We start from the raw sequence: 27414 nt of genomic DNA, 5'->3' as shown, positions 1-27414 counted from the left end.
GCATATAAGAAGGCCCTCCACAAGGCAAGAGCTGCCTACTATTCAAAACTAATAGAAGAGAATAAAAACAACCCCAGGTTTCTCTTCAGCACTGTAGCCAGGCTGACTGAGAGTCACACCTCCACCGAACCCAGTATTCCTCGATCCCTAAATAGCAATATCTTTATGAATTTCTTTAATGATAAAATTATAACCATTAGAAATCAAATCAACCATCTCCTGCCCTCAATTGGCACTAATACCCCATCAAGAATAGAAAACTCAGAAACGGCCAAGAATCCTACCAATTATTTAGACAGCTTCTCTCTGATCAGCCTCGATCAGCTGACCAAAATAATCTCATCTTCTAAACCAACAACTTGTATCTCAGACCCCATTCCTACAAAATTACTTAAAGAAATTCTGCCCCTAATTGACAGTTCATTACTGAACACAATCAATCTGTCATTATCATCAGGATATGTACCACAGTCTTTTAAAATAGCTGTAATCAAACCCCTCCTCAAAAAACCCACCTTAGACCCAGAGGTTTTAGCCAATTATCGTCCGATATCTAATCTCCCTTCCTGTCTAAAATCCTAGAAAAAGTTGTAGCCAATCAGCTGTGTGAGTTTCTCCAGGAAAATAATATATATGAAGACTTTCAGTCAGGGTTTAGAGCCAATCACAGCACAGAGACAGCCTTGGCAAAAGTCACTAATGATCTTCTAATAGCTTCAGATCAGGGGTTTGTGTCTGTCCTCGTTCTGTTAGATCTTAGTGCAGCATTTGACACAATTGACCATAATATTTTATTACAGAGACTAGAACAGTTAATTAGCATTAAAGGAACCGCCCTAAAATGGTTTAAATCCTATTTTTCAGACCGCTCCCAATTCGTGCAAATTAATGATGAGTCATCTGTGCGCACCAAAGTTAACCATGGTGTTCCACAAGGCTCTGTGCTCGGCCCAATTTTATTCTCATTATATATGCTTCCACTTGGAAACATTATCAGGACACACTCTGTAAATTTCCACTGCTATGCGGATGACACCCAGTTATACTTGTCAATAAAACCTGAACAAAGTAATCAAATAACTAAACTCCAAGCATGTCTCAAGGACATAAAAACCTGGATGACCCACAATTTTCTCTTATTAAACTCAGATAAAACAGAGGTTCTAATACTTGGCCCTAAACACCTTAGAGATACATTATCTAACGATATAGCTGCGCTAGACGACATTGCCCTTGCTTCCAATGAAACAGTCAGGAACTTGGGAGTGATCTTCGATCCTGATTTATCCTTTAATTCTCACTTAAAACAAATTTCTAGGACAGCCTTTTTTCACTTGCGTAATATCTCCAAAATCAGACATGTCCTTTCTCAAAAGGATGCAGAAAAACTAATCCACGCCTTTGTTACATCCAGACTGGATTATTGTAATTCCTTATTATCAGGCTCCAGCAGTAAGTCGTTAAAGACTCTGCAGCTTGTCCAAAATGCCGCAGCACGTGTCCTGACAAGAACCAAGAAAAGAGAGCACATTTCTCCAGTATTAGCTTGCTACACTGGCTTCGGTTAAATCTAGAATAGAATTTAAAATTCTCCTCCTCACCTTCAAGGCCCTTAACAATATGGCACCATTATATCTTAAAGAGCTGTTAGTACCTTACCAACCCACTAGAGCACTGCGCTCCCAGAATTCAGGCTTACTTGTCGTCCCTAAAGTCTCTAAAAGTAGAGTAGGAGCCAGAGCTTTCAGCTATCAAGCTCCTCTCCTGTGGAATCATCTCCCACTTTCAGTTCGGGAGGCAGACACCATCTGTACGTTTAAGAGTAGGCTTAAAACCTTCCTTTTGATATAGCTATAGTTAGAGCTGGTCCAGGCTTGTCCTAGACCTGCTCTTAGTTAGGCTGCTATAGGTTTAGAAGGTCGGGGGACACATGACACACGGAGCTTCTCTTTCCAGCTTCTCCTTCCTCTTCTCAATCTTTATCACATCAAAGTAATTCATATCCCATCAATACATGTTACTGACTTGACTTCTTCCCCGGAGTCCCTTTGCCTTATTGTCCGCAGACCCAGGGCCGCGGCTGTGGCCACATCATGGATTAGGATCTGTGGATCACGTATCAGAGGTCGTAATGGTGGATCCAGTATGGCGGACTCTGCATCGTGCTGGCTGATCGTGATAACAAAGGCAGATCCTTTATCGTGTTGGCATCAGATACTGGTAGTGGACCACGACCGAGGTGGCAGCTGATGGTGGATCCTAATGGCGGCAGTGGACAATAACTGTGGACTATAGTGGCATCCGATCTTGATGGTGGATCATGATCTTGCTGGCTGCTGACCATGGACTATGATTGCAGCAGGACTGCTCGATACATAGTATTTCTCCTCAGACACTTGACCATTAATGACATTAATCCACCAATTCACTGACCTTCAGTTATACTTCAAAATGTTTACCCTAATCAATGCTGCTAAAACCTTTATCTTGATGTTCTCCTTTACACTTGACATCCATTGCACTTCTGTCCGTCCTGGGAGAGGGATCCCTCACATGTGGCTCTCTCTGAGGTTTCTACGTTCTTTTTTCCCTGTTAAAAGGGTTTTTAAGTAGTTTTTCCTTACTCTTGTTGAGGGTTAAGGGCAGAGGATGTCACACCATGTTAAAGCCCTATGAGACAAATTGTGATTTGTGAATATGGGCTATACAAATAAAATTTGATTGATTGATTAATCCTTCCCCTTTTTCTTTGGTTGTCGTCGCCGCGGTAAGTCCCAGCCCTGTCCCTGTGTTGCTCATGTCAAGCGTTGTATTGCCTGTTAATTGGTGTTCTGTTTGTTTTCATTTTGTTTGTTGATTTATGCATTTATTTGGTTATATTAAAGTTCTTTGTTTATTAGTTAAACACGTCTCTTGCCCCGTGATTTAAACGAACCTGTGCTGCTGCACTTACAATAGTTGAGTTATTTCCTGGAGGTGAAATTCCCCAGGTGGCGTTGTGGCAACCTATCACTATCCCCGCTTCCCCACCTCGCTACAGTTGCAAAAGCTATCAGCTAACTAGCTAGCTTGGTTAGCATCGTAACTCACATTCACTGTGACAGTCATTAGCATGCTAACAGTTTCGTCTTCTCCGGTCAAAACAACTAGAAACACAGTAATTTTTGTGGTGCATAGTAAACACGTGATAATAAAAACAAGAGTTTACTCACCCAACAAATTGGATACCAGCTCCTCTGTGTCTGTTGTCCCGGACAACTCAGAACTAATTTAAACAAACTTACAGTAAAATTGTCCATGCCCACCCACTGTGTAGGCCTCATCTCTGTCTCGATTCAAGTACAAATTGGACTGAGTGAGTCATGGAGAATGAGAGACGTCACGCAGGTAGAATTGGATGAAAGAATAGGGGGAAGACCATGAAGCTGCAGCACAAATGTCTGCCACTGTCATTCCTCTGTGCAGAGCCATGGAAGAAGAGATTCCCCCGGTGGAATGCGCTCTGATGGTCCCCGGAGGACCTGCTCCAGAGGGGAGATATGCCTGTGAAATAGCCTCACACAGCCAGTAGAACACAAATAAACGCTGGGAGCGACGAAGTGCAGTGCTCTCTGAGCCACCTCCATGCCCACATACCTCCATCGCCAAATTAGGTAAGGCCGGATGGCTACCCCTCGCGTGTTTAGCGTATGCACGTCATGTTCGGTGTGAACCGATTGTGGACACGGCACCACAGGTGGCTGATGATCATCTGATTGAGATAGATTCAGCACAGCCAGGCAGCAGTTCACAGGCAGTGGCTGTATACTGTCACAGCATTTTAAAGGAGGAATGGGCAATGATGTGACATCTTATTAAATTATACAGAAGCCCAACAGTTCCCACAATGAGCAAGCACTTTGGTGTGGAGACTGTGGAGAGAAAAAATTTACAGAATAAAAACCCTAGCAGAACCAGACCCAGTATGGGTCCCATCTGCCTCAACCGGTTGGTAAGCAGAGAGAAAATGGGAAAAAGAGGAGAGGTGGGTGTAATGTTATTTCGCTGTTTTCCGGTCTTTCAGGCTAGCCGAAAAGCATCTTGATTGGTGGGATGCCACTTTCTTTCTAACGTCTGTGATGTCTGCTTTAAAGCAAGTGTTTGAGAAATAAACCATTCCCTTCTCCTCTACTGTTAGCAAGAGGACCAACATCACCCATAGTTTTGTGGGAAAATGCAGTTTTCTTCAACACCTTAACATACAGTCAAAGCACTACAATGAATTTGTTTTGCATTTGTTTCTGATATTTATATATATTTATAAATAAACTAAATAAAATCACTCATACTAAAAAAAACAGTTTGTTCTGTTTATTTAAATAGTGGCATATCACACTGGAAATGTGAATTTGGCAGATCTTTATCTTACAAGTTTTGTTTTAGGTCTACAAGGTTTGGTTTGGAAAGTAAGGTTGGAAAGGAGAGCGAGGCTTATTATGCACTCAGCACTCCTGACATCTGGTGTAGAGAAGTGAGAAAACTGGTGTAAAACCTTTCTGTAAGTCCTGAAGATCGCTCCAGTGGAGTTAGGAGGGGATTTTCACGGTTGTGAGAACTCACTTCATGCATAACGTGTTACGATCCAGTCGCCTCTTAATAATAATAATTTAAACAATTATTTGAATGTGTACTTAAGTCTGCTGGTACTTGTTTATACCAGTAATGTATTCTCTAAAGTGGGGTTTACTCTTCTTATGGAAGTTTGTATTAAAGATGTGTTTCTCCCTATTTCACATTTAATACCAACATTGAATGCAATGAGAGTCAGCTGATTGAGGAGGCGGCTCTTCCAAATTAATTTGAGAAGTTTTGCTGTACCATCTCTGCCCATTTTGAGTGAGCTTTGTACAATGAGATTTGTATTTTGTGTTTGTATTTATATAGAGCTTTTCTAGTCTCGATGACCACTCAAAGCGCTTTACTTTCTGTCTGTGTGTACCTCGCATTTCCCCAAAACCTTTAATGCAATCTTTGTTCAGGCTTCTCATGTGTATTGAGGAAATGCAGTGTTGAATTTGGCATGATTGTCACATAAAATACATTCAAAATAAATGGATTTTGAATTAACAGGAGACCAGTGCTCATTGTGGCATTGTCGATCATGAGAGCAGCACGTTCATGACAGTGGGTCTATGACAATGGCAACTGGGCTCTGCATACTGAGTCAAGTTTCACTTTACTGTGAATAAAGCTTCAGGGCCCTGCTGACTACTTTTACACTTTCAGAAAGAAAGCTGCAGTCAGCATTACCACAGGCCAAGCATACAGCCCATTCCAAACGGGCACTGCTAGAAATACTAACTGATGTGTTCTTTACTGATGCATAATTAACCTATTTTATCTGCTTCACTCATTAGGAGAGAGCACCACAGAAGATGTAAGCTACAATTCATTCTATAGAGAATCAAGTAAGTGAATGAGAGCTCCAGAGGTTAACTTTCAAACTCACACGTTGGTGTACCACAGTGTGCTGTGGGTTCAGGATTTTATGACACCTCCAGTTGTACAGAGTTCTCTTGAGTTTCCTCGCTGTGTGGAATTTCTCCTATTGGACTAAGACCTGTCAGTCTCTTACCGAGCACTATGAGGCTGATTGTGCTCCAGTGGTATTGTGCACCATTCTTGACTTTGCAGCTGTACTCTCCTGAGTCCATCATAGACAAGTCACTGATCAGCAGAGAGGCATCGCCTTTTAAGTATTCTCCAGCAAAGGCGACATGGCCGTGCTCCCCTTCACTGGGATCAAAAACCCGTCCAGCGAAGTAGGTGATCACCTGGTGGGGGAAGTGAAATTAGTGATGGGGTTTGTAATGGGGTAAAGATAAGACAGACACACAAGGCACTGGGGAATGATCAAAGCAGAGAATATACACTGCCCAAAAAATTAAGGAAACACTTAATCGTCACAGTATAACACCAAGTCAGTTAAAGTTCAGGGATATCAATCTGTCCATTTAGGAAGCACAAGTGATTGTGAATCAATTTCACCAAAATGCTAATCAAAGTGACAATCAATCAATGAGAGGCAAAAGCAAGACAATACCCAAAAAGGGAATGTTTTTGCATGTGGTGGCCACAGGCAGTTGCTCTCTCCTTATCCTTCCTGACTGATTCTTTTCTAGTTTTGTGTTCTGCTAGTGTCCTTGTCACTACTGGTAGCATGAGGCGGTACCTGCAGCCCAATCAGGTTGCACAGGTAGTCCAGCATGAGGGCCCGACGTTCTTTAGTGGGACCTGACTCACAGCACAGCAACGTACAGCTCGATTGGCATTTGCCAGAGAACACCAGCATTGGCAGGTTCGCCACTGGCTCTCTGTTTTCCTTACAGATGAGAGCAGCTTCACACTGAGCACATCTGACAGGCGTGAAACAGTCAGGAGATGCCATGGTGAACCTTATGCTGACAGTATCATCATCCAACATGACCAGTTTGGTGGTGGGTCCGTGATGGTCTGGGGAGGCATATCCTTGAAGGGTTGCACAGACCTCCATGTCATAGCTAGCGGTACCCTGACTGCTGTTAGGTACCAGGATGAAATCTGATTGTCAGACCTTATATCCTGGTGCAGTGAGCCCTGGGTTCCTCCTGGTGCAGGACAATGCCCGGCCTCATGTGGCTAAATCCAATTAAGCACTTATTGGACACCATCCACCAACTCATTAGGAGCATGGCCAGACATTATCGGAAGTGCATACAGGCACGCAGAGTCACATTATGAGTTGGATCAGCCTGTAATTTCAATTTTTCACTTTGATTTTCAGCGTAGTTTTGAATCCAGCCCTCAATGGGTGATGATTTTGGTTTCCATTGACCATTGTTACATCATTTTGTTCTCAACATATTATACTATTTACATCAGTAAAGATTTTCAACTTGAATAATTTGCTCATCAAGATCTGATGTGTGATTAAACTGTTCATTTAAGTCTTTGAGCAGTGTATTGGGGGCTTACTGGAAAGAAACACAGGTGCAAGACTAATGAGGTAACAGGTAAGTACCAGTTAAACAAGGGGAACCGGGAACTAAAATGACAGCAAGAGTAAGGACATGACCAATTTAAAACAGGAAGTCAAATAAAGAGAATTCCTACAAGAATTTCCTCAGGAGGCAGATCATGACACAACTTGCAATTACAGAAGGCTAGGAATGCATCGGTAAGATAATGTAGGCCAGGGGTGGGGAAGCTTTTCTCTATCAAGGGCCATTTTAATTATTACAACATCCTTCCAGGGCCATACTGAGTTATTGTTTATTATTAATACATATATCACACCAGGGCTCCAGCCTAACTTTGTACATTGGTTGTACTGGTGCACATAATTTGTCGCCAAAATGTTTCAGTGCGCCTTTTGGCACGTCAATAATACACCTATTAAACCTTTTCTTGACAGTTCCCATACATTGCTAATTTCTTAATTAGGGATGGTTTCCCAAATCAATTCGATTCTGGTTCACTAGATCTCGATTTAATTCAATATCGAATCAGTTAAGGATATTTCATTGTACAATACCAATTTTGCCTAGGACTGTGCAAGAAACCTCTAACTTATATTAACTTAACTAAAAATAAAAATATTAAGGTAGGCTTGTTACGACAACAAATTTTGTTGGATGCTATGTTGTCCCAGAAATGATTGTCATACATTATTTTATTGTTTTATTTTATTGTATCAAAACAATAAATAAAATGTACTCTTTGGCTGTTAACAAAATTGCTCTTAAATAAATCTTAAACATTTGGCACAGGATATATGTTACCGGCTCAGTAAACTGGGTGGGAGGGTTACCTATGATTTAGATTAGCTTTATGTTTGTGTTGTATTAGGTTAGTGTGGCACAGGTCAATGCCACCAGGGTCTCTCCACAGCAACCAGAGACGAACCATTGACATTTTAACATTCTTTATTTCTTTTATAAATCAGGAACAAACATAAATGGAACCAACTCAACTTAGAGGGTCCAGCAGTTTCTGCTGATGTGACAGCTCAGCTCGGACTCTTTCAGTCCCTCTCCGAGCACCTCTTATGAGATTTTTCTCATGTTCCTCCCATGTGTCTCCATGTCTCACCTCTGGCAGCTCTGCTGCTGCCTTTTGTTCCAGAGGATCAAGCTAACAGCCCTCAGCTGCCCTGATCAATTCTCTGGTCCAGATGGAGGTGCTCTCTGAGCCACCTCCGGGCCCACAGTTAGGATTCCAGCATTTCACCTAGGATTTTGTTTGTGTGTGTCTGTGTCTGTATGTTGCTCTTCGCACAAACAGACAATCACATTTATTTAGTTATTAATCAATGGTTTCAGATCATGAATCCGGATCATTCCAGTCACTTTAACACTGATGTCCTGGCTGTGGGCGCCTCTTTGCGTCTCATGTTGTGTGTAGCAGAGAGTGCGCAAATAATGTTACTTTAATGATTAGTGTTGGTGTTTGTGTTGATTGCTACAGTGTAAAGTGAGCACAGGTCAGGAGTGTGGAGGGAGAACACGGTACAGGAGACAACACGGAACAAATCATGATCATGATCTGACCATGAATCGTTTTGTATAAGTGGTCCGTAGTGGAAACCCTGTATTGAACAGTTTTTGTTTCCACTATTCCACATTTATCGCCTCGCTCATATTAACAGACTCTCCCCTCTCATCTCTGCTTCACTGTCTGTTTCTCCCTGTGTGAGTGAGTGGGGGCGGGGCTTTTGTGTGTGGGTGTAAACCTCGCTCCTTGACTCATCGGACACTATTCGATCAAATAGATAGACACACCAGCTAAATGAAAATTTGTTGTCACTATTCAAGGATTGTTTGTGGATTTATGAAATGCCTCGCAGGCCAGATACAGTACAGAAACCAGACAATCCCCACGCCTGATGTAGGCTTTATAGACTCATTTTTTTTTTTTGTGATTGTGATTTATTTTGTAATTACATAATAATCTTGTTGATGAGAAAACACAATCCCTTCCAGTCTCATGTCTCTTTATGCTTATTGTGTCTAATAATTGTATTTCATCTATTTAGTATACAACTTAAATTACTGCATTCTGAACATAGCCAATATTTTAAATAGATGTAAAATATTTTAGTACTAGGACTAGCATTCTGCTCTGCCCTACAAACACAGATGGAAGTAACTACAGAAAATGTTTATATTTGTATTGAAATCATTATTTTCCTTAAATTGCCTAATTAAATCACCACACTGTTAGTTCATTCACAATTTTTCATTTACATATAACAGCCAGGAAAGAATCAAAAGTACATTAACTTTTTTTATTTTAGCTATGGCTAGCTGTGCTTCCTCAGCAGACTTTCACTTGATAGGTCTATAGTGTAAGATTACAAGCACAGACTTCAGAGTTCACTTAGTCCAGCTGGGTTAAATTTGTGGCTGTATTTGTTCTGCAGATTTTTCCATGTTGTTTTTAAGGAAATAATTTCTGTTATTATATTTATTTTGAAATAGATGACAAAATGTCTAATAAATGCCTTTCAATTTTGACCGTTGGCTCTCATCCCCTTAATATACTGAACTTGACTAACTATTTCTACACTTCCCAAATGCAGGTGTGTGACGTTTGTAGAGACTGTAACCAAGAAGATTTGAGACTGTACCTGCTGAAGCTTCTACAAAGCAGTGTATTCAGGGTCAGAAAAACACTGATTTTGATTTTTAATAAATACAAATCTACAACATTTCTAGAATCACATTATCACTTTATTGTTATTATTTGAGTCCGTATAGATTTGAAAATTTGCAATTCTATCCATTTAAAATTAAATCTATGACACAACATGCACAAAAATAAAGACGTCTGAATGTTTTATGATGCCAGCAAATACATATGAATCTCTAATGAATATCAGCCGAGTGTGTTCAATCTTGAATAAACATTTGACCTCTTGCATTAAGAGACACTCACCACTTTCTGCCTGCTGGCTGGCTTCAGGAGCAGCCATTCAATGTCCAGAGTGGGGTCATCTCCCACCCAGAACTGATGGTGGCAGGGCAGCGTGGCATTGTCTCCAACAACCCTCTTCATCTCCATCTGGGCATATGTCATCAACACACCCAGCAGGACCACTAGAGAGACAGTTCAAGTCAAGATTATTCCATCAGATAATAAAAGAGTATTAATACAGTAAAAATCACAGAGGCCTGTCTGTAGGAAAAAGAATACATTGAAGTGCTTTCAGGAACTAATTTGTAGACAAAAATGTTGAAATGATGTTCAGATCGGGTTCAGTCACATCAGGTTTGTGGGTTTGTCTTTGACAAGGTTTATTTCTGGATTTCAGTTACAAAACTCTGTAAGTTCACTGTATATCTACATGCTTGACCAAATGGAAATGGAAACCCCGACCCCCATCCCCCACCCACAAGAACAACCAAAGGGCACATATGCCACACAGGTGCAGGTGGAACCATCTACAGCTGAACACCTCCAAGAACAAAGAAATGGTTGTGGACATCCTGAGGATCAGGCTACATCTGCAGCCAGTCTCAATTGAGGGGGCTGATATTGAGGTGGCCAGGACCTGTAAATACAGACCCCCTTGACAGAGGGGGTCAACCACTATTGGTCACTCTGGGCCCCATGACCCATGAGGTCACCAGGCCAATATAAGCCCAGTTCTCCCCCCTTCTTCCTCTTTCTACGCAACCCTCCGAGAGGAGAAGGGTGGCTGCCCAACTCAGCATCTCTTCTACTCAACTCTCCGAGAGGAGGTCTCTTTCTGCTCATCTTCAATGGAGGAGAGGTGCAGCTTTCCACTCACCGAGCGAGGGAAACCTCCTCCCAATCCAAGCTCTACCAACCTTCAAGCAGGCCTGACTGGAACATACTGCTAAACCTTCCAAAAGGCAGCGACGCAAGGTCCTGCCTTAGAACCAACAAGAGCTGCATCGCACAGCAGAACTACAACAGGAGCCGCAAACCAGCAAGACGACTTCACTGGACTTCGAACAGCACAGCAACCTTTTTTTCCCTTTCCATGGACGGGTGACACAACTGGGCTTAATAATTATACTAGGCTAAGCAAAGACTGTTTATTCGATTCCGTGTGATGTTTATAAGTTTGATATGTGTTGCTGTGATATTTTGGTTACAAGTTATTTGAAAGTTAATGTCAGTTGTGTTATGCTCTTCACTCTACGCTCTTTCTCGAACCTGACACCAACCCACATACACGCATATCTCAGCACCCATCTCTCTGAACCCCACTACATGTCGTAAACATACTAGGGGGGATGGTTTATTGCCCGCATAGGGGCCCACCGCCATTTTGAAAGCACACTCACTCACACAGACACACACACGCATACTCACATACACATCTTTATATAGTAAGTACATCTTTAGTAATTTGTGTTTTTATACTTTATTATCTTCATAATAAATGTTTTTCTTTCACAAATGTTGTTTTAATGAATGTTGCATAAGTGTGAATTTTGCCAACCTCTACACTGTCAAGAACTCTATATCCTTCAACTTTGCTAACTATCTATATGGTAATTTTGGTTATAGTTATTCATTTAATTGTTAATCAGAGTTCCAAATTTGTAGTTAGTACTTTATGAGTCTTAATCAATAAATTGGCTATCTTTTCCCTTCCTTTGAAGGGTGGTGCCTGAGGTAACTTTAATCAATTAAAGTTATTATTTAATATTAATATTTTGAATATTAATATTCAATATTTTATTTTGATAACCAAATTTATTGAATGCCGAAAAGCACACCTTTTAATGGTATCACGTTTAATGCATTATTGCACAACACTGGGGAGGCAACATGGAGAACAGAGATGCTACGCGGCTGCACAGACTGGTGAGGAAAGCTGGCTCTGTGGTGGGCACGGAGCTGGAATCCCTAATATCAGTAGCAGAAAGAAGCACCCTAAACAAACTGCTGGACATCATGGACAACACAGACCACCCCCTGCACAGCGCACTGACCGGGCAGAGGAGTACATTCAGGGACAGACTGCTGTCTCAGTCCTGCTCAACAGACAGACTGAGGAGGTCTTTCATCCCCCAGGCCATACAACTGTACAACTCCTCTCAGGTATGGCGAAATGAGATTGGCACATTAACCATGTCACTAGGCTGCATCTTTAGTTGAGCGTGATCAGAAATTACAATCGTACGAAAGTCACATTTCAGGACTGAGGGAAGGAGCCACTTAGTCGGCTGTGGCTGAGGGGTAGAGCGGTCGTCCGCCAACCTGAAGGTCGGCGGTTCGATCCCCAGTCTTCCCCATCTGCATGCCGAAGATGCTGAACCCCGAATTGCCCCTCATAGAACAACAAAGTGCTGCTAATAGATGCACTGTATGAATGTGTGTGTGAATGGGTGAATGTAAAAAACTGTACTGTAAAGAGATTTGAGTGGTCATCAAGACTAGAAAAGCGCTATATAAATACAAAACCATTTACTTATCCATCAGGATATAATCAATTTGTGAGAACGTTATGTGAACCACTGAGAAGAAAGAATATATGCCATACATCTGCAATGCCAAAGGTATCTAGGAACAGCAGGATTGAAAGTGCTGCTTTAGAGCTACGATTGAGACTAGGGGTTAACACACAGTTCGTATCGCCACTTATTATCAAATGATGTGCATTTAAATAAGGTAACCGAAAGGAACATTTTGTGAAAAATGCAGCTTCATCCCAATTTGGGCCATAGACACTGGCCAAAAAAACTTGGGTGCTATATAGTTTGCCTGTGACAATAGCATATTGGCCAATGTCATCTGCATCAGTCTGAGAAAAATAAATGGTACATGTTTCTTGATAAGAAGTGCTGCCCCTCTTGATTTAGATTAAACTTTGAATGATTTCACCAGCTCATCCAGCGTCAGATACTGTATATTTAGGTGAGTTTCCTGAAGGATGGCAATATCCACCTTGAGCTGATGTGTGTCAGGACTCTCTTATGCTTCATGGAATGGTTTAACCCAAGTTTAACACCCCTGAATGTAGCACTTCGCATGTTAGACCCGTAACATTACAAAAATCGAAGAGAAAGAAAAGTATAAAATAAAGTAAGTAATAAAATATACCTGAGACAACGACATCATTAAGTCACTCATTTCTGCTCCCTTCTGACTCATCCTGACTGGATTAAACCCTGTCCCACAATAACAGTATCCACACTATGTGCTTTTGCTGGGGAAATTACTAAGCTAACAGCTAAACTCGGCAGAACAGAAAACTAGAACTTTTAGGCATAAGCATCAAGACATGAAAAAACGTGGGAGAAAAAAAATGCATTTTCAATAAAGTTACAACTAACTAACTTACTCTAGCCCCCCAATATGTACATTCCAACCCAGGTTAAGAGGATGTCCTACACAGAACATATGTCTGTAAACAGTAAAAAAAATAGAATCATGTCATCTTAAAAAAAAGGTTGGTGTCTTCTGAGGTAGATGTAATTTGTCAAAGTAAATATTACATTACTATTTTTAGATAGGTATATATGTTTGCTTAGCAACTGAAATGTGCTACATCTGTAAAGAACTGCAGATGAGATTGCATTATAGGCCTAATAGCAGTAATTTACGTTTTGAAGACACCCACCCTTCTTCCACTCCCTTTTTGCATTCTACTAAGTGTTTTGAATAAACTTTGGTGGAGAACTCCCCAGACTTTTTTAATGTCTCTTGAATTCCTTACATTATTAAGAGTAAAAAATACTGCACTAACATCCTATATAATTAACAGCAGGACTTAAACTGTCTTAATTTGTGATCACCCTTTATATAGTTATCCTGCTGTGGAACTCAGAACTGGAACAAATGTGCAAGTCCTTGGAAAAGAAGATAAGAAAAGTAGAATTTGCATTTCTTGTAAGAAAATGCATGTGATTGCTGCAAGTTGCAGTTGAAGTTCGGATGACCTCAGCATTAATTTGTCATAAACACAAACATAAAACTGATTGAGTTAAACATTGTTTTCAGAGGGGGAAAGGTGCACAAAAGCATCTTAAACAGGGAAGTGAACTATTGTACCATAAAAGTGCAAGCAATTGTGTAGTCCTCTAGGCTGTCAATGGCATGTACAAGTACAGTGCAGATACTCTGTGGCATTTCTAGCTGGTATGGCGCCCTATGAATAACAACCACAAATACCAAAAATTATATACAATCACTTTAATCACAGAAGTAAAAAATGACATTCTTATATATAATAATAATAATTTTAAAAATAATCAAATTATACCATATTGCTAATAAGCAAACAGAAATTAAACTAACAAACTTATAAAGAATGATCGATCATATTTTCATTGCTAAGTGTCATGAATAATTTTGAGTTAATTTCTATATCCATTATGGTTGGTTAAAAAAATCTGTAGCCACAACACTCTGATTTGATACACTTGAGATAAAATCCTATTTTTTTAATTTTTCTTCTTTGCCATAAGAGACAGAACATGGTCAGCACAGCTGTCATTATTGCAGAGTAACTGGCTGTTACTTATAAACAAAGTTTGTGGTGTCCTTATATTCTGTGGATATTCAATGTTCAATTCAAATATGTATTTGAATACAGACAATGAATGTGCAGTATGGAGTTCTTCCAGATTCAAATTATTGCATGTATAATTTTCCGCATTATGGATTATGTACAATACTTTGCTTTGATTGTTTATAAGTTATGCAAACAGGAGTCAGTGCTGAAGTGATGACTCTCAGTGGTCAGTCTGGTTGGAGTCCAGTTCTGTCTCCTCAGGTTGGACATCCACGGGTGCAGGCTGTCTGAGTCACCTAGAGGAAAACTCAACACAGACATATAAAACTAAAATTCATACATGTGCTGCTGGACTAACACTTTCACAGACTTACATGATAAAAATAAAGGTTATTACTTCAAAGTTCATCAGATCAGAATCACTTCACTTTAGCTTAGGAAATGGGTGGTGGACATCAGCCTCAGGTTCTCTATGTGACTGTCGATTCTAGTAAAGTTACACTTACTATAATTTATTTTCATGTGACAAACAAATACATAATTTTGCATGTTCACTTATTTAACACAAGAATGACTCAGTTGATTCAGTAAAGTCTGTTTAAGATTAACGATGTAAAAACTGAATGTAGCAGACAAGTTTAGTTTTCACTAACACGTTACAACACATCAACACCAATACTCTGAATAAAGCTTTAGGAGACGTAATGCTATTTTAAACAGCTGCTCTTAAAATGCACATGTGACGTTAAATATTCACGTTTCAGTCGATCACAGTAAATCTGTTTCTGCAGTATGATAATCTGTGTTGGTTGTGGTAATATTATGTAACTATTTAAATTCAACGTTACGTTACCGTACAGCCGCAATAACAAACTCATAATCTAATATGACATTAATACTAAAGTTACTCAGTATTGTGTCAGTTTAATAACAGTACTGGACAATCATACGCTCCCGTTAGCATCGTCATTACTGCTGGTATATAGCCTGAAGGCTAACCTAAGCCTAATTCATTAGCTGGCTGATTAGCGGAGCTAAGCTAACAAACCAGGTACAGAGACACCGATACCTGCTAATCACTGCTAACACATAAATAAAATACTGTATTTACTTACCACAGACCCTGGACCACAGACGTCTTTAACTTCTCTGTCAGGACAATCAGACGAACAACAAATCATATTATTTATCCGATATGTGACTGAAACCTTCTCCACAGACTCGACTGGGTCATGTTCAATGACGAGGATTAGCCTCAGGTGAAGCCGAGCAGACCACAGGCGAGAAGCTGGATTGACGATAATAATTATGCATAATTTCAACCTCTATATCATCTAAATGAGCGAGTTATAAAAGTATTCACCCCCCAAGGAAGAAGTTAGTGATTGAGACTAAAACAATTTTTTGATCGAGGCTGTAAACAGGTTTAATTCTGCTCTAAAGTCGGGCTTTTTAACATGGGAGTCAATAGGAATTGACTCCTTCTTGGAGTCAGCCTCAAGTGGCCACTCAGTGATCTGCAGCTTTTTGCACTTCTGCATAGGCTTCATTGCTCAGCTCGAGTTGTTGCCGCTTAGTCTAAAAGCAAATGTCAAGTTTTTCCATTAGGACCTTGACATACCACTTTTTTTGTTATGGCTTTTTTACCGGTACCAACATTATTCTAAACATCTATGTTTTAGGTGGCAGGGGGAAGGTTTGAGGGGATAGAAGTCACAGGACCTTATTAACTTAGAAGCTGAATTAAGGAGGCTAGAAAGGCAACACAAAGCGATTATGGACCCCAACCTTGACAAAGAAATGCTTCAGATAAAAACTCAAATAAATGATATTCAATCACGAAACATACTTAAAAATATCTTATGCACAAAGTCAACAAAATAACTGGCCCACAGGATAAAGAAACTACAAGCTGAGAGAACTGTTTACAAGATAAGGGACCCCCCAGGACAGTGGAATTAAATATGATTGAGGGGGCATCAGCAAAAGCTTTGAGATTTTCTATAAAGAATTATATACAAAAAACTAGATAATGATGGTCAGGCAGAATCTTTGCTTTGGGGGATTGACCTTCCAACAGTATCTCATCCAAAATGACGCCATAACTGCAGCAATTACAAGTGAGGAAGTGAATAAGGTTATTACTGGACTCGAGTCCAATAAAAGTCCTGGGATGCATGAATTCACAGTCAAGTGGTACAAGGTGCATAGAGAAACCTTGACTCCCCTTCTGTTAAGGACGTTTAATTATCAATCAATCAAATTTTTTTTGTAGAGCCAATATTCACAAATCACAGTTTGCCTCATAGGTCTTTAACAAGGTGCGACATCCTCTGCCCTTAACCCTCAAGAGTTAACAAGAGTAAGGAAAAACTTATAAAAAAAACAATCTTTTAACAGGGGAATTGTGTACTACAGAAAGGGGAGAACCCCCCCCCCCCTGGCGGGGGGCAGTCGCGACAGTCATCACAAAGCAGGGTAGAGATGGGCTGGACTGTTCTAATTACAGACCTGTGAGCCTCCTAAATCAGGATTATACGCTTTTTTCTTCAATACTAGGTAAAAGACTGGAATTACTATTACCTGAAATTATACAATAAGGGCCTGATCTACTAAGATCCCAAATAAAGAGTGCTAAATTGCGTGTGCATTATAACAGATTGCACGTTGGTTTGTGGGCATTTTGCGGGTGATCTACTAAAAATAATTACGTAAATAATAGCATGTGCAAACATGTTAGAGGTAGTAGTATTTAAATGGTTTCTGCCATGGAGCATAATGGAGAGCAGAGTGACCGCAAAATGTAGTACCACAGAATTGGAGGTGTTGGTGGAAGAGGAAAACAAACATGTTGTTGAGCTACAGCAAAGAAATATTAATATAACTCAAAGAAACGCGATGTGGGAGAGTATCTGCGAGAAGGTAAATGCTGTGCGTAAAACAAAAAGAACAACAGATGAAATACAGAGAAGATGGCAGGACATAAGAAAAAGAACAAAAGAAAAAGTAGCTCATAATAAAACCTTGGCTAATAAAACAGGTGGGGGGGCGGTGGAAGAGATGACCAATATTGAGCAGCAGGTGCAGTTCACTTTCTGTGGCATGAGTGCTCAGGCGTGACACTCGCGCCATTGTAGCGCACACCAGGCAGCTGGTCAGCGCTGTATCTGGTCTGACGAGGGCCAATCGGTGCCCTGGCAAGAGGGATCCAAGATGGGGTTCAGGCAGTGGTGAGGTCTCTCAATACAAGTGGTCCCACAAGAGAGCAGCCAGGGAATGGAGAGGGAGGAGAGCTCACTCGAGGAGATGAACGCACTGGAGACAAGCGCAACTTGCGAGAAAGAAAAACTCCAGTTAAAAATGTAATGTTGGCAAAAAGAGGGAAATAGGAAGACATAATGAATGTCAATGTAAATATTTCTTTAGGCTTGAGGTAAATTTTCTGTTGTTTTGTGGCTGTGAATGCTCAGTTTTGTTTGGCTGCAGCCATCTGTGCGCAACACTGTGCAGATTAGCACCTACCTTTCAAACGTATTAAATATAGACGCAGTCACAATGCACGCAATTATTTTCAGGCTTTGTAAATCACAATGCTTGAGCTAAATTAAAGTATTTGCATCTACTCATCCCAATATACGTAGAAACGCCCGAAATTGCATATTCATTAAGGCAAACATACTAAATGGACAGCGCATGTTATTCTGCACGCAATCCTCACTGCGCACCGTTAGTAGATCAGCTTGCATGTTTTTTTTGCGTGTAAAATCAAGTTTGCACACGTTTTAACACACGCAAACCTTTAGTAGATCAGGCATCAAGCGATGAGAAGAGGAAGCAAAACTTTCTGACACTGACATCGAGGTGTTTGTTAGTGAGGTGGAGGTGAAAATCGATTTTTTTGGGACAGCAGTGATTTCATTACTAAAGAAAATACACTGATACTCTGCTGCTGCTGCTGCTAAAACAGTAAGTGAGAGTGAAGACGATAGAGAGAACGGAGCCTGAAATAAAAAAAGATCCAATTCAAAGATGGAAGCAAATAAATAACCGCTTCACACTGTCAGAATGTCAGGGAACTTTATGTATCGCCTGTAGAATATAACAGAATTAGTATTATATACTTATGTTTGTGCTGAGATGTTTTGGTTCCTCGGTCGATCTGTGTGATACTGGACTCTAAGATCCAAGATCACAGATCTATAGAATCTATGGGACAAAAACTCTTTGTGATCGCTGAATCCTCATTTCCTCCTCATCCTTTCATTCGCTAGCACCCATCACGCAGCATTACGCACGAGTGTCACAGCAGTATTTACATATTTAGAGCAATCGGACCGATTACTTTACACATCAGTGGATCCTAACCCCCACTCTGGGATATTATTTGGAAATAGAAGTTTAAATGTGAATAGTTTCTCTTTATTTTAGTGAGTGATCTGCAGTGAGCTCTGTGCGCCTGATGGCACAGTCAAGTTCACTGCAGCGATTTTAAACACACTCGGACTTGATGATACAACCACAGTGATAGAAGATATTATTAAAAACTATTAATGACTTAGTACAGCCACAATTTGCTGCAAGTTGTTTTGTATCTTATTCAATTGAACGTTCTTATGGAACAGTTATGTCACACGAGCACAAATTACGCTGTTGGTTTTAATGTTAATGATTAAGTGAATCAATAATCTGCTTCAGTTCACCACCTCACCTCTGCATCATGATTTCCCCATCTCCAAAATGTTCATACGCATGGGTCAGAGTTTGTGTGGAAGTGTGCACATTCTCCCGTCAAGTTTGTTTTTATAAATCCCAATGTTTGCATGAGAAGGGGCGTACGCAAGTTTCAGGCTCAGTTTTGTGCTTATGCAACGGTTATAAATGAGGCCCCAGGTCTGAGCATTTCTCACTACATATATTACATTGCTCTGCCTATGTCTTTGGGATGTACCACTTTCTGCCCCAGTGTTTTGGTAGGCTTGAAATGTACTGGGATATGGTGTTTATTGAAAACCCTCCTGAGTTTTTCAGATACTCCAGCAACATAAGGGATCACAACATTGTTCCATTGATCCTTCTTTTCCTCCCTTTCTGTTCTGTTTCTCTGTTTTGTGGTTTTGACAAAGGCCCAGTTGGGTTAACCACATGTTTTAAATGCTTATTTGATGTGTGTTTGTTCCTTCTCATTGCCGTCGGCCCTTGTAGGCAGAGACTGAGTCCGATGGTGCAGGGTTCTGATAAGCCCCAGTTTATGCTCCAGTGGGTGGTGTGAGTCAAATAGTAAATATTGATCTGTGTGTGTAGGTTTTCTATATACCTCAATGTTGAGGCTTTCATCACCTTCAATATTCACTACACAGTCGAATAAGGCCAGACTTCTACCACTTACATCTTCCTGAGTGAACTTGATGTTGCTGTCCACAGCATTGATGTGTTTTGTGAAGGCTTCATTAGAAGCAAGGTACAAATCAATACAAAACTAAAGGCAATAAAGAAGAGGTAACACCAGATCATTGACCACAATAGAGTGGCAATGATCTTCAGAGCTGGTGCCTCTTCAAACAGTGCAATGCCATCAGGGGATCGAGCCACCTTTCCAATCCTGTGGCTTTGCTGAGCAGCATAGATACCACTTCATCGCCGAGTGCAGAGGCGCTCATCCCCAGCTGCCCTAAGACACCAGTGGCACAGAGTAGTGATAGCGAGGACCTAATAGAAAGGGTCATTGGAGACCTCGATTTTAAGTACAGGTGAGTTTGAGTTTATTCTTGTTCCATTTTCTCTGTATACATCATACAATGTGCAAAAATAGTGATGGCTAAGATTTCCTTTGTTACTACTGGCAAGCTAATATTGTTCCTTTTGTATTTGCCTAGTGTCGTCATCAGTGTTGTGCATGAACACTGTTCCTGAACACTGATCTGTGTTTCTGTGACCTCTTGTATTGAAATGATGCATCCCTTATTTAATGATGTGATCTCGCAGCAGAGCCAGCTGTAAGGTCTGTTTAAAATTCAGAAGGTTTTAATGAGGACAGCTGTGACATGTCAGTGTCAAATTGACATCACCATCATCACTGCGAACATCACCGTTGCAGTCTCCCCATTGTAGCAGCAGACTTAGTCAGAGCACTGTCACTGTCTTGTCACGCAACCAACAAAAATTTGCCCTTGGTCAGGGGTCACAAAGATGACAGCAGGGCTGCCTTCACTGACATGATAGGCTGACATGATGACTTTGCTGTCAGGGTTGTTGATAATAATGGTGAGAGGATTATCTTCTAAACCATTCAAGGGTAAAGATGTCCACAAATCCATATGGAAATAGGGTTTGGATGCTATGACCCTGCATCTGGCTTATGTTTAGGAAGAATGTAGTTGTTTCCAAAGCAGACCAAAGTCAAACTTCAAAGAGCAATACAAATTACTGGATATTCTCAGAAATATGAAATTGTACTGCAGAAGAGCTAAGACCTTCAAGATAAAAGGGAAGGGTCTGCAGTATGTCATTTGGAATGAGTATCCCCGGTAAGTCATGGAAAAACTCCTAATATATCCAATATTCTGATACTAAAACAGCAGATGGTGATTTCATTCAAATAATTTTGGAGATAACTGTGAAGAAAACACTGCAGGATCATAATTTCAAAAGTGTCACACACTAATAATACTTGATGAATAATGAATCCTGAGGGAATCCTCATTCGGCGGAATTATGTCTGATTGTTTGCATAAAGATCCAAACATAATTTCCTGAGAAAAAATGTTGAAAAATGCAATTAAAAAATGTGTTCCTGACCCATATCCCATCCCTCTGAATTTGTTCAGTATTTATTTTCTAATCCTGCAAAAAAATTTAATAAACTTAAAAATATCAATCAGACATTATTGAAAACATAACCTTCTTGGCAGAGATTAATATACTTTCAGAAACGTGTTAGCTTGAAAAACAAATTGGGCTGTGGAAAAATATCCAGGACTCTGTGCCCCTGAAGTCAACATTGTCTAAGTTTACAAATTCTGTTGTTTTTTTTACCAAGTCTGAGTCTGATGACACTGTGTGTGAGTGCATGTGTATGTGTCTGTGTCAAGAGAGCGGGACAAGCTGGTGAATGCACAGCTATGAAGAAAAATTTTACTCAATAAGAAAAGTAACGGCCATTATGTAATGATCAGTGTTGATAATATGGCGTCATTTCAAACAAATCAACGTTTAAACTGTAGCTCAGCGACGTCAGCTGAGTCAGTGTGTGTGTGAGAGAGAGAGAGAGAGAGAGAGAGAGAGAGAGAGAGAGAGAGAGAGAGAGAGAGAGAGAGCAGCAGAGTCAGTGTTTGTGTGTGTGAGTCAAACAGAAACTACGCAATTTGTTCATAGAAATCAACCACATATAGTGATCATTTTGGCCAAATGTGGTCACTAATCAGCAGATTCCACTGTATTAAGAAGACCTGGAAGGACCTGATCTGACTGTGACATAATAAAACCTTTTTATGTGTGACATCAGTGAGATCTCTTGTGATCTCTCTCTCTCTCTCTCTCTCTCTCTCGTTGTGACTCTCTGTCAGCATGATTAATGTTCCTGGTGCTCAGGAAGTCATTTGACATTGCCACAGTGGGTGGTGTGTTCATGAGCAGTTTGACAAGAAGGGAAACAAACATGAAGAGACATTGAAGAGATCTCAATGATGTGGCTGCTTAGTTGCCCTGCCCAGCCTTCTGCCTCTCACTGCCTTCAGGCATGACCCCAAACACTGTCTGACCCTTTCTCATTTATTATTTGGACTCAGCAAGATGCCTCATGCTAGCTGGAAGTTTTGATTTTTCACCAGTGACTGCATAATGCAGCCTTCCATCTTTCCCCTCCTCCGCCACCTCCTCCTCCATACTCCAACTTGACCCCATCAACCCTTCAAAAACCCTTCATCCATCCCTTTTGAAATACTTTATCCCCTCCCTCCTACTCTCTCACTCTTTGGTGAATTATAGGCCCGTGAATTACACCTTTTCCAAGTCTCAGCATTTCTGGCTTGGCCTGCTGATCATTCTTTATTACTCTGAACTCTTGGCACAAAATTTGATCAGCCACCTCACGAAGAATGTATGATTTATTTTGAGTCCAGAGAAGTGAGAAGTGTTTGAGTTCGCAAAAGACTTTTGGAGTTTCAGGGGTAAACAGCGTAGCTGATTAGTGACCTATCTTCAGACATAATAAAACAACAGAAAAAACATAACATGCCTCCATGCTGCTGTGGTGTCAACCAAGTGTCTCAACTGAACTTCAAGTTCGAAGTAATTTGAACTGATACCTACTAGGGTTGAGCCGAATACTCGGATGAAATGAGTATCCGGTAGGGATATTGAACTTTTACAAGCACGAGTACCGTCCGAGTAAAATGTGTCAATATCCGTACTCGTGATGAATGAAAAAGTTCACTGCTGCTGCGCCAGCAGCGCCAGACAACGCAATCTTGTCGTTGTCACAGCCACTCTGTCCACAGGGATACTAACGTGTAACATTGTTATCTATGATCATATATTCTCAGGGTCCACTGGTTGAGTCAGCGTGCACCCAGCACGGCCATACAGACAGAGAGCCACGTGCCGTGCACAGGCTCCACAGCAGGACAGAGAGCCGAGTGATAATTTAGTTGGTTGAACAGATACAGATACAGATAATGGTGCACTCGCTCATCCCTAATTAACAGTGATAAATGAGAAGTTACAATCGCTGTTTTTTTATGAAATCAAGCAAGGAAAAGGCCTCCTGAAGCTCTGGGAGGAGCCAGAGAGGGACAGGAGACCACACAAAATCCTCACATCCGCTTCTAAATTAGTATTTTTTTGGAAAGATGTTGTATTTAACAGAAAATACTTAATTTTCCTTTTGATCATGCTAATTCCCAGGACTCATCCAATAGACAATTTGTGGAAAGACAGTGCTTGGAACTTAAACCAATAATGTCGACCCAATCTAATTCTCGTGATTCTTAAAGGGGATTCTCCCATTTCCACCAGAAAAGCAGGGTTGGGAGTCGTTCTAAAAGCATCTCCACACAATATAATGGCCTTAGCCTGAATCCTATCCAGTTTACAAAGGACAGATTTAGCTGTCACAGCACACAACAAAGCCATAGTCTGTGGCTTTCCCTAGTCCTCCACAAGATTCAAAGCCCTTTGAATTTATACAGCCAGTTTAGAAATAGTTTTCCCCCTCCTCCAAATGACCATGATCTGTAAATAAAGACAATCCGTATCCATGGTGACAATTACTAAATATGTCATTTACCATTATATCAAATAAGATAGGACAAATAACTGATCCTGGAGGGGTACCATTTTCAATTTTAGCAGTTTTAGAAAAGACTACCTTGACCTGAATGGATCGATTATTTTAAAAATCCTTTATCCAATAAAGCTTTCTCCCTCTAATACCTGCATCATACAGTTTAATAAGAATTCCATCCATGCACACAGTGTCATACTCCTTTTCTATGTCTAATAACACCCCTATTACTACCTCCGTACAAATCATGGCCTTCTTAATAACCTGAACTTTTATGGTAACAGAATCCATAGTGCTTCTCCCGTTCCTACATCCCTTTTGGTACTGAACAAAAAAACATTTGTTTCAAGAAACCATCTGAAACTATCCTTTCCATTATTTTACACATTACTGATGTCAGAGCTATTGGCCGATATGAAAATGGAACAACTGCATCTTTTCCTGGCTTCACAATCAAGACTGCATGTTTCAATTTTATCTGTAACTTACCCTTTTCCCAACTGTAATTAATTATACAAGGTGAACATTTCTTCTAACACAATGTGATCTAAATGTTTGATTAATTCATAGTTTATTCCATCTTGGCCTGGGGTATAATTTGACCCAGCTTTAACTGCACTTTGTAATTATTTCAAAGAAAAAAAATATTATTTCATTCCAATTTATGGGATAGTTATTTACCTCCTCATGGCATAATTTCCATTGCTCATCTCTTAAAACTATTTGCCTTCTCTCCCTGAGATTTAGAGTTATGGACCTCCTGTAACACCTTGACAAACATCTTTAAAATATTAGCTTTTTCCTTATTCAATTCTGCCTCAGCATCACCATCATGAACTACCATCATTTATGACTACAATGTTCCATCCATCTAACATTTCCTCAATAACAGATCCATTACTATCCCTCATCTGGTTACCCCACAACGGGGAAGAAGTTCATTAAAGATATTCTCCCTTGAGAACTCCCACCCTCAGTGACCAAACATTCCAGATGATCATCAGCTGTTATTATTTTACACTGAGTTTCTGATCTAATAAAAGTTGCACATCCACCACCTGGTCTGTCAGATCTATCATTTCGCAATGGAATGCCATTATCTAAACATGGTTTCAGCCAAGTTTCCTGAACACATAAAATCTGGCTTATTTTCGATGTCCCAAACAAATCTTTTGAATTCCTGCCCATTGGAAATCAAATTTGTGGCATTCCACTGCATCAAAATACAACCAAACATCACCTTGATCATCAAAGAAGTCACCATCATCCAACTTTTCACCTTCTATCAACCCTTCCTGCAACTCGTCGCTTCTTCTTCCACAAATCGAATTATGTCCGACCTTGATTTTTTTTGTCTGGTACCAAATACCACATCTACAATAAAGGGAATTAAAATGGCTTTGTTTCGTTATGTGACTGTATCCCTATTTGCTAAAGCTGGAAAATGTTCCTGAGACAGCAGGGGTCCATCCGCAGATTATCTGCTCAAAACAGTGGGACCATTACGGCCTTCCACCCTCTTTAATGCTTCTGCATAGGATATCTCGTGCTGATTTCTGACTTCTTGAATCTGCTTTGCTTTCTGAAACTGACTGCATTCCAAGGAAGATGCCAAAGGATTTTTCCCACAATTACAACAATTCGGGAGTGTCACTTTACAGCTTCCAATATCATGAATTCCCCGGTACTTTGCATACCTGCAGCTTTCCCTGCAGGACATCGCAATGTGTCCAAATCTGAGGGATTTAAAGCACCTGTTGTGCAATAATGCATTAAACGTGATACCATTAAATGGTGTGCCTTTCGGCATTCAATACATTTGGTTATCAAAATAAAATATTAAATATTAATATTAAAAATACTAATATTAAATAATAACTTTAATTGATTAAAGTTACCTCGGGCACCACCCTTCAAAGGAAGGGAAAAGATAGCCAATTTATTGATTAAGTCTCATAAAAGTACTAACTACAAATTTGGAACTCTGATTAACAATTAAATTAAGAACTATAACCAAAATTACCCTATAGATAGTTAGCTAAGTTGAAGGATATAGAGTTCTTGACAGTGTAGAGGTTGGCAAAATTCACACTTATGCAACATTAATGAAAAAACTTATGAAAGAAAAACATTTATTCTGAAGATAATAAAGTATAACAACACAAATTACTAAAGATGTACTTACTATATAAACGTGTGTATGTGAGTATCCGTGTGTGTGTCTGTGTGAGTGAGTGTGCTTTCAAAATGGCGGCTGGCCCCTATGAGGGCAATAAACCATCCCCCCTAGTATTTTTACGACATTTGGCGGGGGTCAGAGAGATGGGTGCTGAGATATGCGTGTGTGTGTGTTGGTGCCAAATTAGAGAAAGTTACTAGATGCATGCAAGGAAAAACTGAAGAGCATAACATAACTAACATTAACTTTCAAATAACTTGTAACCAAAATATCACAGCAACACAAATCAAACTTATAAACATCACACGGAATCGAATAAACAGTCTTTGCTTAGCCTAGTATAATTATTAAGCCCAGTTGTGTTACCCTTCCATGGAAAGGAAAAAAAGGTCACTGTGCTGTTCGAAGTCCAGTGAAGTCGTCTTGCTGGGTTGTGGCTCCTGTTTTTGTAGTTCTGCTGTGCGATGCAGCTCTTGTGCTGGCTGTTAAGCAGGACCTCGTGGCGCTGCCTTTTGAAAGGTTTTAGCAGTCTTGTAGTGGCCGTTTCACTTCGTTCCACATTACAAAGGCCACTTATATTATGTCTGCGGAGTGTTTCTTGAGTTTGACTCGTGTCCAACATATAGATCTTGCCTTGTTGTGAGAACCCAATGTCAACACAACTCCAGGAGGCAGGTAAAACTTGAAAAAGGGTTTATTTTCCGTTCCAGCACATTACAGACACACCTTTTAACGATCCTTTATCGAATTGGCGATGCCGTCTTTTCAAAACTGTCACGGTGTCACGATGTCCCAATTTCACGTTTCCACGTTATCATGATGTCACGCTATCACGGTCAAAAACTTATTTCGTTCCACTCAACAGACTCCACACTCACCACGATCTTCATGCGCTCAATAACTGTCACATCCTCAACTGTCGCAAACAAGCCGCAAAAAAGCGCCCAAAACAGAATATAATTGAATATAGCAGACACACTATACAAATTATATTTTAACTGTATAAAACTAAAACTACAAACTCGGATAATATAAGAAAATATCAAACCAACATTAATATTTAACTACACACACGCAGGCATGGTGGCTCTTACAAGTCTGCTCCAGTCAGGCCTGCTTGAAGGTTGGTAGAGCTTGGATTGGGAGGAGGTTTCCCTCACTTGGTGAGTGGAATGCTGCACCTCTCCTCCATTGAAGTTGAGCAGAAAGAGAGGTGACCTCCTCTCGGAGGGTTGCGTGGAAAGAGGAAGAAGGGGGGGGAGAACTGGGCTTATATTGGCCTGGTGACCTCATGGGTCATGGGGCCCAGAGTGACCAATAGTGGTTGAAACTTGTGTCTCTGGTCGGTTTTCACACCTCTGTGTGACGTTTCAAGCACCCTGGGAGACTGATTTCTGGAGGCTCTGGTTTGTCTTCAGAACAAGGAACATGTGCTCGGGATTT

The 27414-nt window shown here is 40.4% G+C and overlaps 1 protein-coding gene across 1 annotated transcript in view; it reads right to left on the bottom strand.

The window, feature by feature from the left end:
* Positions 1 to 27414, bottom strand: part of LOC118122607 (CXADR-like membrane protein) — a 48376-nt gene that overhangs the window by 12493 nt on the left and 8469 nt on the right. The window contains exons 2-3 of the mRNA XM_035179438.1: positions 9955 to 10115; positions 5615 to 5813 (exon numbers count right to left, since the gene is read on the bottom strand). Of these exons, the coding sequence (XP_035035329.1) occupies positions 5615 to 5813; positions 9955 to 10115 (360 nt within the window). The remainder of the gene's footprint in view (positions 1 to 5614; positions 5814 to 9954; positions 10116 to 27414) is intronic.

Source organism: Hippoglossus stenolepis, chromosome 15 (genome assembly GCF_022539355.2).
Source record: "Hippoglossus stenolepis isolate QCI-W04-F060 chromosome 15, HSTE1.2, whole genome shotgun sequence".
Taxonomy (NCBI): Eukaryota; Metazoa; Chordata; class Actinopteri; order Pleuronectiformes; family Pleuronectidae; genus Hippoglossus; species Hippoglossus stenolepis.
Note: the sequence above shows the minus strand (reverse complement) of the source record. Positions and strands in the feature narration are given on the sequence as shown.